We start from the raw sequence: 13,631 nt of genomic DNA on the forward strand, positions 1-13,631 counted from the left end.
TTATTCCTTACATTTCTTATTTTAATTTTCCTTACTTCCTGATATTGTTGCCGTGATACTCGACGAGCAATAAAGGCAACTCATTTACTTTCATTATTTGAAGAATAATACATCGATTTCCCTTCGAAGGAGAAATTATATTAGTGAATTTCCGGGTTTGTTTTTTTTTTCGAGTGCATTTCGACACTTTCGAGCTAGATAATTTGCAGAGGTGACCACGCTCGTCGAGGAAGGCGTGGGGTCTGCCCACAAATCGAAGAGTGAACGTAAAAATTTACGCGACAGAAAGCTCGTGAAAATTGTGTTTACGACAATGTGCGTGCGAGACCGCACGTGAAATTTCGTATAAAACCACTCGGGTGAGAGTGATTTTAAGTGAAGTGAAGTGGTGCACCCAGGAACTATTTTCAGGGAAACAGGTCCACAGATTGTTGTCTAGTACGTTGACTTCATGCACGGTTCATTGATTATGTTCCCATTTATAAGGCTGGCTGTGAAGGAGGCTTTTAGTTACCACACGGCTGCAGTCTTGGAAGAGTTAAGCGCACATTTTGAGCATATATAGAATATAAATATGCTCAAGCTCGGAATACACGTGGGTGTCGGATTTTGTTACAGTGATGTCTGTTCGTTCAATCCTGCGAGAGAAAATGACTCGCAGGCGCACGCGAATGCTTGGCAAAGTGACGATTTCATATTTAACTTCCTATTTCAGTGATGCGTGAATGTTAACGACAGTATAGTTACTTTGCTTTAAAAAAAAAAAAAAAGATAAAGTCCGTTTCAGATAATCTATAAACCATAACAAGTTTGTGTGTAATTCAAAATGTTTCATTAATTTATAAAATTTTTAAAAGTTTTAAATAATTTGTATTTACTTTTTTTTAAATATTACATGTTTCTTTTATTTTAATGTAAAGCAATAATATAATATAATATAAAATAACAATCATATAATATAAAATTTGCAGGGAAAATACAATTTCTCCTAGGAAGTTGCATATTTTTAAAATAAAAACAATTTTATGTAAATTAAAATATAAAAATATTAACGTACACTTCTTATATAATTTTTATATAAAAATGATAATAAGTTTTATACAAAAATTCTTTATTCAAAGCCGCTTGGTATGCAAAATTATTGTTTTGTAATGTAGAATAAATAAATTATACAAAGTAATCAATTTTATATCTGCAACAATTTTATACGAGACTTATTAATTAATAATTTAAAAAAAAATAATATTTTCAAGTTGACACTAAGATAAAGAAGGAAGAAAAGCAATTTTAAAAATAATACAATATAAAATGCAAGGAATATTTTTATTAAGTTAATCGACTTATAATTGATCTGAATATTAAACATTCATAAGAAAAATAATGTAATAAAAAACGAGGAGAAATTGATATATGACTTTTCATACATATATATATATGTGTTTATACAGAAATTATCGTTAACATTTTCGGTGACACTTCTTTTCATATTATCAAAATAATTTTACTTAATGCTTACAGTTTTACGACATGTCTATTCAATCATTATTATATATATTTCCAGTTCGAATAATTTCCTAGTTTACCAATAAGATCACAGTGCATATGATTAACAGATACTTTCTTCACTAAGATAAAATCTATGATTTATTTCTCTGATTCGATAAAGAATTAAATTATAGACATATGCACTTTTCGAAATAAACTTTTTCTGGTATCTTATGCAACATTTTTCTGCTTTAGATTCTATTTATGTTGGCTATAACAATGGATTTAGTATCGGCAATGCCGTATCCCGACGGCGGTCATCATGAACAGTAATTATTTTTTTTTAATTCTCCTTTTTAATCTTTATATTCTTTTTAAATAATATACAATTTTTTGACTTTTTAATTTACGGCACGGCAAAAACATTCACAGAAATTTGAAATTTTTTTTAGCACGCACTTCATCATTCACGTGCCGCATTTCATTCACAAGCACCATCATACACACGTGAAGAAGATTTACATACCGGTTAAGAAACACGATGACGACTACCATGAACATGAAGATGACGGCTGGTAAATTATTTTGTCTCTTTTGTGATTGAAGAACTTGTCTGGGCAAAGTTGTTTAATCTTCTGATGACACCTGACGATGACTTGTTTGTTATTGTCTCACGCTGTTAATTGTGCAAAATAAATCATATTTATAGACTAATAATTATTTCCTTATCCCATAATTTTTTTGTAGTTTCAATAAATTTTTGAAGGTAAGTAATTGTCATTTATTTTAATATGTTTTTAAAGAAATAATAATTTTAAATGATTATTTAATTGGAACATACACGGAAATGTATGATTTAACAGACAAATAATAGTTGTTAGTAATTAATTGCATCTACACAAGAAATATAAAATTTTTGAAACTAGTCATTTAATAAAGAAAAAACAAAGGAAATAAATTAATCTACATTCAAGATATTTCTTTTTTTATCAAATGTTTATTATATAAAAATAATGATAAGAGAGTATAACATGATGTAAAGTATGTACAAGTATCTCCGTTCTGAGTATACACGCGTGCGTACAGAGTATTTGGTTCTTATTCTCTATCCTTAAATTCTGCACTGGTGGCTGAAGTAATTTTGTACTGATCGGTTTCGTCCTCTTTTGTATTCCACGAAGAAGCTTCTTATCAATGGATCCGTAATGAGGAATGAATATCATTAGCTGTTACTTACTAGGACTCCACCTTGTACGATAACCTGAAAATCCAGTTCATAAATTCTTGAGTACTGAATTGCTAAATTAATTTGCAAGTTAGAGCAATTACATAAATATCATAATTATATAATAAAAATAGAATATTATAGAAAATATTGATAACTTATATGTGTATTTATGACGTTGTATACACACACGCACACGCACACGCACACGCACACACACACACACACACACACACACACACACACACACACACACACACACACACACACACACACACACACACACACACACACACACACACACACACACACACACACACACACATATATATATATATAAACATATATAGTTTCAATAAAAAAAATTATCCTACATGAAGTGTGTAAAATGATTTCTTTCTCTCCCTGTTCTCTCTCTTTTAAGGAGAATATCTTAAGAAATATTTAAGCAGATTATCGTAAAAATTTTTATACATATTTAAAATGTGTTTTTATATATAATTTTAATTTATTAATTAATTAAATGTTTAAGTTAAACAGTACAAACCTAATATAATTACAGCTGAAGACAATGCGTTCTATTTAAAACCAACCATGAGAGAACTCTTCCTTATGTATGGGTACAGCGATAGGAACTTTATGTATAACTGGGACAGGTACGGCCACTTTTTCGACATGGTGTACAGGTACTGGGACTGGTACTTTTTCGACATGGTGCACCGGTACCGGAACGGGAACAGCGACCTTCTCGACATGATGCACCGGTATGTGTATTTTCTTCGTGTGATGATGATGAACCGTGTGCACGTGGTAGGGCACATGGATCACATGATGTTCACTAAAGTCATACAGTCATGTTGCATCACACGTGTTTAATTATTTTGTTTCTTTTATTTACCTATTATATTAATTATTTATAATAATGTTAACAAATATTAATAAACAAATAATAACTATGGTTATAATGTACATAGTATTTATTATATTAGAAATAATTGAAATAACATGTAATATATTAAAAGAAATGTAATGTTAGTTTAACTTTTAATTTCATTAGACAAAACATAAATAACTATTAAAGCGCTACTTACTGATGATGACCTGGCACCGGCGATGCCAAAGCCACGGCCATTATTCCGAACACGAGCAGCTGCAACACGAGAAGTGTGTGATCGCGGTTTCTTTGTAATATCGAAAGTATAGAGGTCATTTAAATGCACGACGGTTTTTTTTTAAATCAACGTTTCACTCTTGTCGTCTCTTTCCTAAAGTGCAACGATACAAGAGCATTGGATTTATATTCAACCAGCGATGCGACTGATTTAGACATTCAAAAGTTTATTTAGATATTCAAAACTTACAAAATAAGAAATTGACTTTCTTTCTTTTTTTTTTTTACTAAAAACTCTAATTATAAGAGAAGTTCGCAGTTCTTGATATTTAAATATACATATTATTTAAATTAAAGCATAATTAATATAAATAATGATGTATTTTACGATTATTTTATTAAATTATTTTTCCTTATTAAATATTGTGGTAAACAATTATAGCTTTCAAACAATCAGATTTATGTGTGTGCGTGTGTGTGTGTGTGTGTGTTTGGATTTTATTGCCGTTAAGTGTTTTCGATAAGAAAAAAGTACTTAAAAAATAGTTAAAAATTGTTTAAAATAATTTTTTCAAATGTCTCAAACTCTTATTCTCGAGAGTAGTTTTGCAATTACAAAATTCGCGCACATTTTTCAAAATCAACGTGTGTTGCACACATAATTATTAATTATTAAAGTACATTAAAATCACTGACGATCTACACAGAACCAACGACGAACATACCGGAAGCCGTAATTATGAGTGTAACGACAATAATACGTATATTATTAAATATAAAAGAAACACTCACAGCGATGGTGTGGGAGCGCATTTTCGATTCTGTCTGTCTTGATCGATCGGTCGGTACTTTGTGAAAATTCGCGGCTGTGCGTGCTGCGTTGCTTGCGAATACTGTGCCGATACGATTCTGTGTTTTGATCGTCAGGGATGTCCGCTTATAAAGAACGGACACGAACGATGGCCAAAACCACCCGGTGAAATTGCAATGGGGTGGGAGAGCGAAGTGTGGCTCGGGATCCCAGGGGGAGGTTACGTAAAAGCGAGGAAACTACGGCGTTACGTTACGTTTCGGAGCTGCGTAACTCCCGCCGATGTGCGTACGGTAAGCCGTGCGTAAGCCGCGCCTCCGACAGTGGTGCGGGAAGAACACGGTCGGGCGTGCATGCGTGCGCCCAAGTGTGTACTATGCGGTCGGATTTCGTGCGATAACGAGCGTACGTAATTCGCGTGCAATTTCCCTTTTTTTTTTTCAACGGAATGACGCTTCTGTCAAAACGGTTTCTGCGAAAAAGTGCGAATCCGCGACGTCTCTTTGTGACTTGTCGGTTTTATATCGGTTTATAATAACGATATCAAAAACTGCATGTGAAAGCTTTATCTTTTATCGTAATAATGATACGTGGTGAGTTGAAATCGCGTCTGCTAAGTGAAAATGTACTTTATTTTAAGAAGAGGCGTTATATTTAATATTCTATGTGAAATTTCGCGTTATATAATATTATTATTATTTTGTTATTTAATCTTTATCGTCTTCATCATGATTTTGAATTAATTATTATGATGTGGTAGGGATACACATGCGTATGTGGAAGAAAGGCTTCCGCGTGGGTAAATAAAGAAGTGAGAGTGCCCACAGAAACCTGAAAACATAAATTTTATCGTTAGCTTACAAATTAACAGATTATGCGGTGTTACGTTGTAAAAATGTCAGGAAATCTGCGGTTACGTCACGCGAGGCGAAACAAATTGCTCTCCAGAATATTTCCATTGAGTGCTCCTTTTTTTTTATACTTTTTCTTTGACTAACGCGCACGATAAATGGATATGTTCATCGCAGCAAAGACACCGGTGATTATCCCGCAATAGTTTTGTGCGCGCGAGAGGGCAACGGAAAAATCCTCGCTTTGCACTAAATAAATCGTACTGATTTCACTCATGTGGCACCGCGTCCGCTGAAACCAGCTTCTGGAGAGAAATTCGGGCCTTGATCAATCCCGTAAAAGGCCAAAGTTCTACGATATGCAAATACATTATTTAAGCGTGACACGATGTCGCGGACGCGTATACGTAATCACCCTGGTCACGATATGATATAATGAACGACTTCCCAAATACGCGTATAGAATTTCACAGGAAGTTAGTTCACGTTCCGTAATTGGACGCCCCTAAATGATACAGATACAAAACCGGATATTAGATTAGCGAAAGTTCACAAACGAACGCGTACGAACGCGTGATAGCGTTGTTAGCCTAATGCGTACATGAATGGTACTTGGCACACATAATTGCACGCTGTGTGCATGCGGATTTCCCTATATATTATATTATAACAATAATTTCCTTCCGTAAGTAAATTCTAAGGACTATGCGGAAAAAAGTTATACGCTTCAACTGCGCGATTGGGTAAAAGATATAATTTCGAAATTGTAGATTGTGATATCTCGAAACGACAATAAATGCGGTTCGCGTCGATTTTTCTTTGAGACGCATGGCTGCGTGTGTAACCTACCCGTATCGGTTGCATATGAGATTACCTTGCCGGTTCTCTTGCGATTACGAAGGCTCTTTAAACAAACGGTTCAGTGTTAAGACCAAGGTAACGATCGAGACCGTGCCTGTACATATTACACACTCCGTTGCAATTATATGTCCTCTTTTTCTCTCTCTTTTTTTTTTCTTTCGTACGGTAGACCCCAGCGTAACAGGAAGTGGTGCAAGCTGCATACTTAAAATATTTATCATACGGGGAGAAAGTGTTTCGTAACCCTCTTACACACATATGTCTATCTCGATACGGAGCAAGTGGCCGCGCGATATCAAAGGGAAGAAAGAGCAGAGAGAAATGTAAATGAAAAAAAAAAAAAGGTGATTATTCGTGCCGACGAATTCCCAAATATGTATCCGGCATCCCGGATTGCGTAAGCAAGGGACACTCGTAAACGTGAGTTTATGCCGAGCGAGTTTTACCTCGGCGCGCGCGTTAATACGAGTTCTTTGTACTTCTTGACTGGCAATGCGTAATACACTTCGAGGAACATAACATAATCAAATAAGGATTTTTCATGACATGATACCTGGAATATCTCGAAGACGAACATTATAATTTTATGTACCGTGCGAAATGGTTACTTCATCAAATTTTATTATTTCATTTAATTAATTTTTTGCCTGTAAAACACTAAGATAAATTAACATTTACATTTTTCGTAAGAGTAGGTACATTACATTTTTATGCGCGTGTTTCACAATTACTACGTACTGAAAAAAAGTTTGATAATAATAGTCAAGCTTTGATGAAAATATACTATAATAAATGTACTATTAAAATGCTATGCAATGACGTTATGACGATAATAAAACTGTCGTTAACAGTTAATGAATAGGCCTACTGAGCTAAATAAGGCACACTTAGCTTTTTTTTAAATTATATTGAAGAGAGAGACACTTTTTAAAACTTTTTAAGAAGCTCTCTATTAGAATTTTTAAGAAATAAAATTAATTAAGCGAGCCTTATTCAGCTAAAGGGTTTCTCATGACATTTACGCGTTCATTATATGCGTGTAATATATTTTGATAGTATAACGCATTTTCGAACATCCCGCCACGTCTTGGCCGCTAAGTTGACTCGTGTCGTATCGGGGTGAAGTTGCCGCTTTTTAAATCCTTGCTCATAGACGAAGCATACGTAACGGAACGTTGTCGATGCTCGTTGTGCTGAACGTGTGGCGTCGCGATGCGTGAGTAATATCGCGATAATCTCGTATTTTAGTATTCGTTCGTCGCGTGGCAATAGATTTGACCTTCGGACAATGGCTTTCGTTGAAACGCGAGTATTTCGCAAGACTCGTTTGCCCGAAATCTACACCGAGAGAAGCGAGTCGCGACATATTGTCAAATATTACAATTGTCCACAAATTTTTCCATTTTAATTTTGACTCGTACACTTATTTAATCGTGTCACGACGCGAGATAACAGTCGTCTTAAAACGTGCATATTATTTACAAAAGTCAAATTAGCATTAGCAACAAAGGCCAGTCTCACCGACTCCAATTAACCTATATATTTATAGATTAAGAAATATATTTTACTTGTATAAAATAATTGGTCGAGGAAAGCAATAATACGGATCAGTTTGGAGTTTAGCAGCTGGCAGCTTGTAAATTTAATCGGTTGATTCCAGTTAATCAAGCTGATGAGACCTTAAGTTTGAAATAGCATTATGGAAAAGAAAAAAAAAAAGAGGATGAGCTGCGTCATCGCCACCGGCGGATGGCGCGTGAAGTTGGCCGCGGCATTTTCGAACTCCCTCTGTCGCCGAAGGTTCGTCAGCCTGTTGCATACGTGCGTCACGGATGTCGGGCGAGTCGTAATGCGACGCGATCTTATTATCTCGCGTTATCCCGCGCGTTGTCCTTACTTTGACAAAGTGGCGATGTGCTCGCCACGGCCGATTAACAATCGTGCCGCCCGAAGTGCCGCGTGCTCGTCGTGCTTCGGGTAATTAGTGCGCGCGCGATCGTGGTTAACCGTGCTTCTTCTGTCGTGCGAGTGCTCATCTCGTTGTCGAGTGCCGGAAGGATGCCGGGGCAACGACGGGACGAGGCAGACGGAGGCCGGGGGACAGTCGGGTAACAGCGGTGCAGCATCGAAGGGTGAGTGGTTTATTACTTGTTATTTGTTATTCGTTAACCTGTCGTTCATCGTTTATTTGAATCTGTTCTTTATAGCTGCACTGAGCTGCACTACTAAACTAGTGCAATAAGACAAGCCCATTTTTCCTTGTTCTACAACTTACTGCACTAGTTCAGTAGTGCAGTTCAGTGCAGCTAGGATAGGTTAGCGAGTCTCGTCAAGTCTGATTAACCTAAAATCGGCCGATTTAATTTGTTGTGTATAGCACCAACTGCAAAATACGAGACTGATTATTACTGATACTAATCTAATCTTTTTATTGCTAAATTAATCCAACAATTTAAAGTACTATATTTTATATAAATAAATTATAATTTTCCGACAGTGGGCAAAGACAAACAAAATAATACGATTGATTTTAATTAAGTTTTTCTTAAATTTAATTGATTAGGTTAATCAGAGATAAAGGTGAGTGCAGCCTTTAATAATTAACTTCGAAACAATTACAAAACTTAAAATTGATCCATGAAAATTAATTTATTCATTTCTTTTTTTGTTGTTCAAAACTGATCATTCTTTCCTAATCTAATGTGTTAATTATTTTAATTAAACGTGTCACTTTCACATTATTAATTAAAAGTATTTTCTATCTTTTACATAAAAAAATGATAATTCTTAAATATATCAATAACATCTTACATAAATAAATTGCGGAAAATGATTAGAAAAAAACCAATAAAATCCTCAGTCGTAATTTTCACAGTTGGAAATTGATGAATTTAATCTACTGATTTTTTCATCGAGTTAATTGGAGTTGGGGGTGGGGGGGCGAGACAGGCCCTACAATTTTTACAATTAGCAAACTCATCAGTTGCCTGTTAGAAGCAAGCGTAAGCAGGGAAAGAGAAAGCCTTCGGACGTTATAATTTAACCACATCATGCCTGAATCCCGGCATCTTTTCCACGTTACCGCGACAATTACCGCGTAATCCTTTGCGCGGAGGGCCGCTCGTGAAAGTCAATCAGGCATTTGATTTTGAGGGAAATGACGAACGGTCAGTTCGCGGCGCGCGATCGGAGAAAATAAACGTGAGCGGCGTGATCGATGAAAGTCGTCGAGTCGGTTGGAATGCGTCCAGGCTTCTGACCGGAGGACCTGGCGGCGCGTGCCGTAATCAACGAAGGGACGCGTAATCGATGGACGGCGATTCCGCGAGAGGTGATCCGCGTGGCCATCACCATTTCTGGACGAAACGGGTGATTATATAAGAAACGGTTCCGTTACGGAAGGGAAACTGTATTGCACGTGTATATACGGATTACGCGTTCGGCCTGGCTTCCCTCCGTTTGTTTTTTTCCTCTCTTCTTTACGTAATGCGAAATCGAAGCGATATAACATCGGATAATTATTTGATTATATATTGTACGTGGCTTATACTTTCTTGAACTTACATTACGCGATGAAAATGATAATTACTATGAATGTTTCGCGATATAACGATGAAGTAATCGGTTTGTTAGATTTAAGAAGATTTATTCGAGACAAGTTAGTTTTCCGGATCAGCGAGTCGCTATGAAATTAAAATGTATCTATAAATCTTTTTTTTTACGTATTGCTCATCAGATTTATTGAATTGTCAAATTACTTTAACCGTTACTGTTTTAATTACAATATAAATAACGAAATTTCATTATATAATGTATAAAAAGTTAGATATACAGCATTGCATACTGTAAGGAATAAGTAAAACAGTATAATCTTCACCGTACAATCACACTGTTCATCAGTGATATAAACTTGCAGTTTATTTTATTTCTTTGAAAACTGATTGAGCTGGCATAAAAATCTTATCCCAGCTGATTCAAAATTTTATGTATAACAATAAGGTAACAGTCGTTCAAAAAGAATTACTCGAGAAAATTATCAGTTTTTCCAGGTCAGTGAACTACTTACAAAATAAAAAATGTATCTCAGTCTCATTTTTTATATTTTTGTTCAGGTTGTTAAATTGTTAAATTACTTTAATCGTCTTAATGATATTTTAATTTAATTTTAATTATAATAGTTAATAAATGCTGAAACTTCATTATATAATACACAAAGAATTAGATATACAGCAACACATAATGTACAAAATGAAAATAAAACAGGATTATTTTCACCGTATAATTTATCAATAACAAAGTTCCAGTTTATTTTATTCTTCTAAAAACTGATTGAACTGGCATAAAACTATCATCTCAGCTGGCTCTGCAAATTATCTCATTTTACCACTATTTGCGAGGTCATTTTCTAAGTTCATAAATCTCTTTAAATGTAAATACAATGTTATTTTATTTATGATTTGCATTCATATGGAAACCAAGGAAATATTAAAGTATATGTATCTTACAAAAAAGAAACTTAATCACACACATACTTACGGATATCAACATACTCTTGCATTCATCAACATACTCTTGCATTCGTACATTAAGGACATTTGTATCTCATAATTGCATGAAACAAATGCATAGGTTTGTACAATCGTCGGAATTTGCGCCATTGAAGATTGAACAAAATTTCATTGTGCTACATTTCGTTTGAGGTGCAATAAATATGTCCGGCAAAATTATTTCTTTTTCTTTTGCTTCGTGGCAATTTCGGACTGTGGCTTTTGCCAGTCCAACGGTTTGCGGCGGTACATGGGCCATGGGGGTACGGTGATTAACGCTGCCATGACGAATCCAGCGCCAAGTATGTAGATCGTCTGCGAGAATTGTTGAATGACAAATCCCCAGACTACGCCAACAAACTGTACAAGAATATACTGTGTAGCTACTTTAATTGTCAACAAATATTTTCTCAAAGTTCTACAGAATTGTAGCTTACTCCGAATAACGTTATTATGAGCCGCGACAATCTCTCCGCTCTAGCTTGGCCATCGTAATCCTGAAACAAATGGCATAATTAACAAGGGCATAACATAAATGCACAGCTTGACAGACGTAAAAATTAACGCGTGAGGTGTGAAAGTTTACAAATCAATTGGTGACCACAAAATTGACAAATTTACTTAAAGATTTGTAGCGTAAATCATTTGCAATGTAAATTATCTCGACAGATTAGGTGCACATGTTGACATACGGTGCCTGCGTTAAACCTAACCTCGCGAAGTCGCCTCGGATGTCTGTTGTAGATGGTGCCCGTTTCGGGCTGTCGAAAATATCTCGCTACTCACCATATGCGTCGGGATGGATTTGAAGTATTGCGTCCACGCGTTCATCGCGAACAAGTATATTTACAGGCGGCAAAGGATAGGGACACTCGTCTCGTACACCTCGCTCGACGTTTCGAGATGCGTGGACACGTCGTCGATTGCGCAGATGCGTAATCGACGCGGCGCGCACGTGCAGCGCGGATTTTTTAAAAACGGATCCCGAACGGATTGCTAAGTATGTTTTAGAAGCACGCTTTCCTACGTTGCGTCGTGCATCGCGAACGCTAATGCACGCGGAGATGTGACACATCGATCGTGCGTGTAGCTATGTCGAAAATTCGCTCAACCTTGTCGATATAACGTTCAACATAAATTTGTTAATGTAATATCTACAGTGTGACTGTGCTTGGAATTGTTATGAGCACGTATTACGAACTGTAAGGTTTATTCTTTTTACTTACGCTTGTTGTATTTAGGTTTTCTCTTTTTCTTTCGGAAAAATAAGAGAAAATATGAACTGAAAATATACCTTGTAGAAAATTCAGTTAAAAAGAATAGGCCTATAATAATCGTGAATACGTTTATTTATCTTTGTTTGTTAGGCTGATTAAATACTTTAGTATATTTGGATTATTACAACGGGAAAATACGTATTATAAGTTACTTGAATCAAGTAAATTGTTCATTAGAAATATTTTATAAGATTATCATAAACATGAAGTTTATTCAAAATATATTTTGAATTCTAGTAACTCTCTTTCTCTTTTAATATTAATTTTGATTTTTTTTTGATGAAATTTTTTGAATATTTTTTGAAAGAGTTCTTTTTTTGGATACATGATAATAATAGTTTTTCTAAAATTTGTGACGAGTATATTTTAAAACTATTATAAAGAAAATATTCTCTGTTAAAGATAAACGTTACTTTATAGAACAAAAATAGAATGTTTCTTTTAGCAGTAAAATTGGTATTTACTGTGTGTAGGAAAATCAATATTTCAGCTAATTATAAAATTAATTGAATTTTGATGATTGACGAGAATGAGACGCGATTTTTAGGAATGTGCGTTATCAAAATCTCGGCGGATTGCGATTAATCGAATGCCAAGAGCGTCTTAATGCGCGAGTTTGTTTTGTCACATGATAGAAACGCCGATGGCTTTCTACATTCGGCGTTCTTGCGGATAGAGACTCATAGAAATTCCCTCGTCGTTGTGGAGTTTAACGACATACCTCAACTATGCGTCATGTAGCTCGATGCTTTTTTTCCACGTACGCGATGCACCACTCGCAACCAGACCGAAAGAAATTTCCACGTACGCCAGCCGTGCGATTCGTCAAGTATCGAAATCGCACGCCATCAACAGTCGCGTTGCATGCAATTACGAAATAGAATTTCGCGGTATAATGGTATCGTTTCCGTTTTTATGTCATAGTCATAGTATTTCTTAAATGGCAGATCTTAACTGTTGCAAAAAGCAAATGCAATTGAAAGAACTGATGCGTTTTTTTTATTTCAAAGTTGCGAAATTTTTCAGATAAATTTTAAACAGCTTTAGCTGTGAGAATTTTTATTCTTGGTTTTTTTCCTAATATTTAATTATATCAATTTTATAAAAAACAATTTAAATGTAATAAAATTATATGTGACATTTAGAATTAAAATAAAGATTATTTTTTCTTTTTTTTTAATATTTTAAACGAATTTTTACATAAAAACTGTACGTATTTCAGAGAATTAAATTTGTTGTAATTGTCTCTTGCAGTTTCGACGATAGGATGTCGCAAATAGGATATTTGCTGCAGGCATGGCAGGGGTATGTTTACCAGTTTTTAAATACTTTGCATGCTTATGTAATTTTACATTTGCATGTATATGTAAAATCAGAAAATGAAAAAAGGCAAATATTTATAGCTTAAAAATTTTAATGTTATTTTTAAAAATTACGTTAGTTTTATTTAATTTTTTTAAAGA

At 34.9% G+C, this 13,631-nt stretch overlaps 3 protein-coding genes across 4 annotated transcripts; 1 reads left to right on the forward strand and 2 right to left on the reverse strand.

The window, feature by feature from the left end:
- The first annotated feature begins 244 nt into the window (after positions 1-244).
- Positions 245-2,199, forward strand: LOC105829180. Of its 2 annotated transcripts, none has more exons than XM_028194766.2 (3): positions 245-595; positions 1,741-1,814; positions 1,938-2,073. In XM_028194766.2, the coding sequence occupies exons 1-3, from the start codon at positions 575-577 to the stop codon at positions 2,062-2,064; spliced, it is 222 nt and encodes a 73-aa protein (XP_028050567.1). In that variant the 5' UTR covers positions 245-574; the 3' UTR covers positions 2,065-2,073. The 2 variants fall into 2 exon arrangements, with proteins under 2 accessions (XP_028050567.1, XP_036140099.1); XM_036284206.1 differs by having other exon boundaries at positions 578-683; positions 1,938-2,199.
- Positions 2,200-2,462: 263 nt separating this feature from the next.
- LOC105839607 (uncharacterized histidine-rich protein DDB_G0274557-like) lies at positions 2,463-4,776 on the reverse strand. Its single transcript, XM_036284204.1, has 4 exons — positions 4,614-4,776; positions 3,802-3,860; positions 3,258-3,548; positions 2,463-2,746 (listed from the first exon to the last, which is right to left on the reverse strand). The coding sequence occupies exons 1-3, from the start codon at positions 4,632-4,634 to the stop codon at positions 3,293-3,295; spliced, it is 336 nt and encodes a 111-aa protein (XP_036140097.1). The 5' UTR covers positions 4,635-4,776; the 3' UTR covers positions 2,463-2,746; positions 3,258-3,292.
- A 5,289-nt stretch (positions 4,777-10,065) lies between these two features.
- On the reverse strand, positions 10,066-11,812 carry LOC105839606 (signal peptidase complex subunit 1). The gene is made up of 3 exons (XM_012686039.3): positions 11,678-11,812; positions 11,329-11,388; positions 10,066-11,251 (listed from the first exon to the last, which is right to left on the reverse strand). The coding sequence occupies exons 1-3, from the start codon at positions 11,720-11,722 to the stop codon at positions 11,069-11,071; spliced, it is 288 nt and encodes a 95-aa protein (XP_012541493.1). The 5' UTR covers positions 11,723-11,812; the 3' UTR covers positions 10,066-11,068.
- Positions 11,813-13,631: the final 1,819 nt, after the last annotated feature.

The sequence above is a fragment of the Monomorium pharaonis genome, chromosome 3 (assembly GCF_013373865.1).
Source record: "Monomorium pharaonis isolate MP-MQ-018 chromosome 3, ASM1337386v2, whole genome shotgun sequence".
NCBI lineage: Eukaryota > Metazoa > Arthropoda > Insecta > Hymenoptera > Formicidae > Monomorium > Monomorium pharaonis.

Bases quoted from the DNA above. Each gene is read 5' to 3' on its own strand.
- LOC105829180 (XM_036284206.1), top strand. From the start codon at position 621: ATGTCTGTTCGTTCAATCCTGCGAGAGAAAATGACTCGCAGGCGCACG. The intron at 684-1,740 runs GTGACGATTTCA...TTTCTGCTTTAG, and splicing joins GCACGCGAATGCTTGGCAAA to ATTCTATTTATGTTGGCTAT. The intron at 1,815-1,937 runs GTAATTATTTTT...AATTTTTTTTAG, and splicing joins GACGGCGGTCATCATGAACA to CACGCACTTCATCATTCACG.
- LOC105839607 (XM_036284204.1), bottom strand. From the start codon at position 4,634: ATGCGCTCCCACACCATCGCT. The intron at 3,861-4,613 runs GTGAGTGTTTCT...CTCGTGTTGCAG, and splicing joins TGCGCTCCCACACCATCGCT to CTGCTCGTGTTCGGAATAAT. The intron at 3,549-3,801 runs GTAAGTAGCGCT...GTATGACTTTAG, and splicing joins CCGGTGCCAGGTCATCATCA to TGAACATCATGTGATCCATG.
- LOC105839606 (XM_012686039.3), bottom strand. From the start codon at position 11,722: ATGAACGCGTGGACGCAATACTTCAAATCCATCCCGACGCATATG. The intron at 11,389-11,677 runs GTGAGTAGCGAG...CATTTGTTTCAG, and splicing joins AATCCATCCCGACGCATATG to GATTACGATGGCCAAGCTAG. The intron at 11,252-11,328 runs GTAAGCTACAAT...ATTCTTGTACAG, and splicing joins TCATAATAACGTTATTCGGA to TTTGTTGGCGTAGTCTGGGG.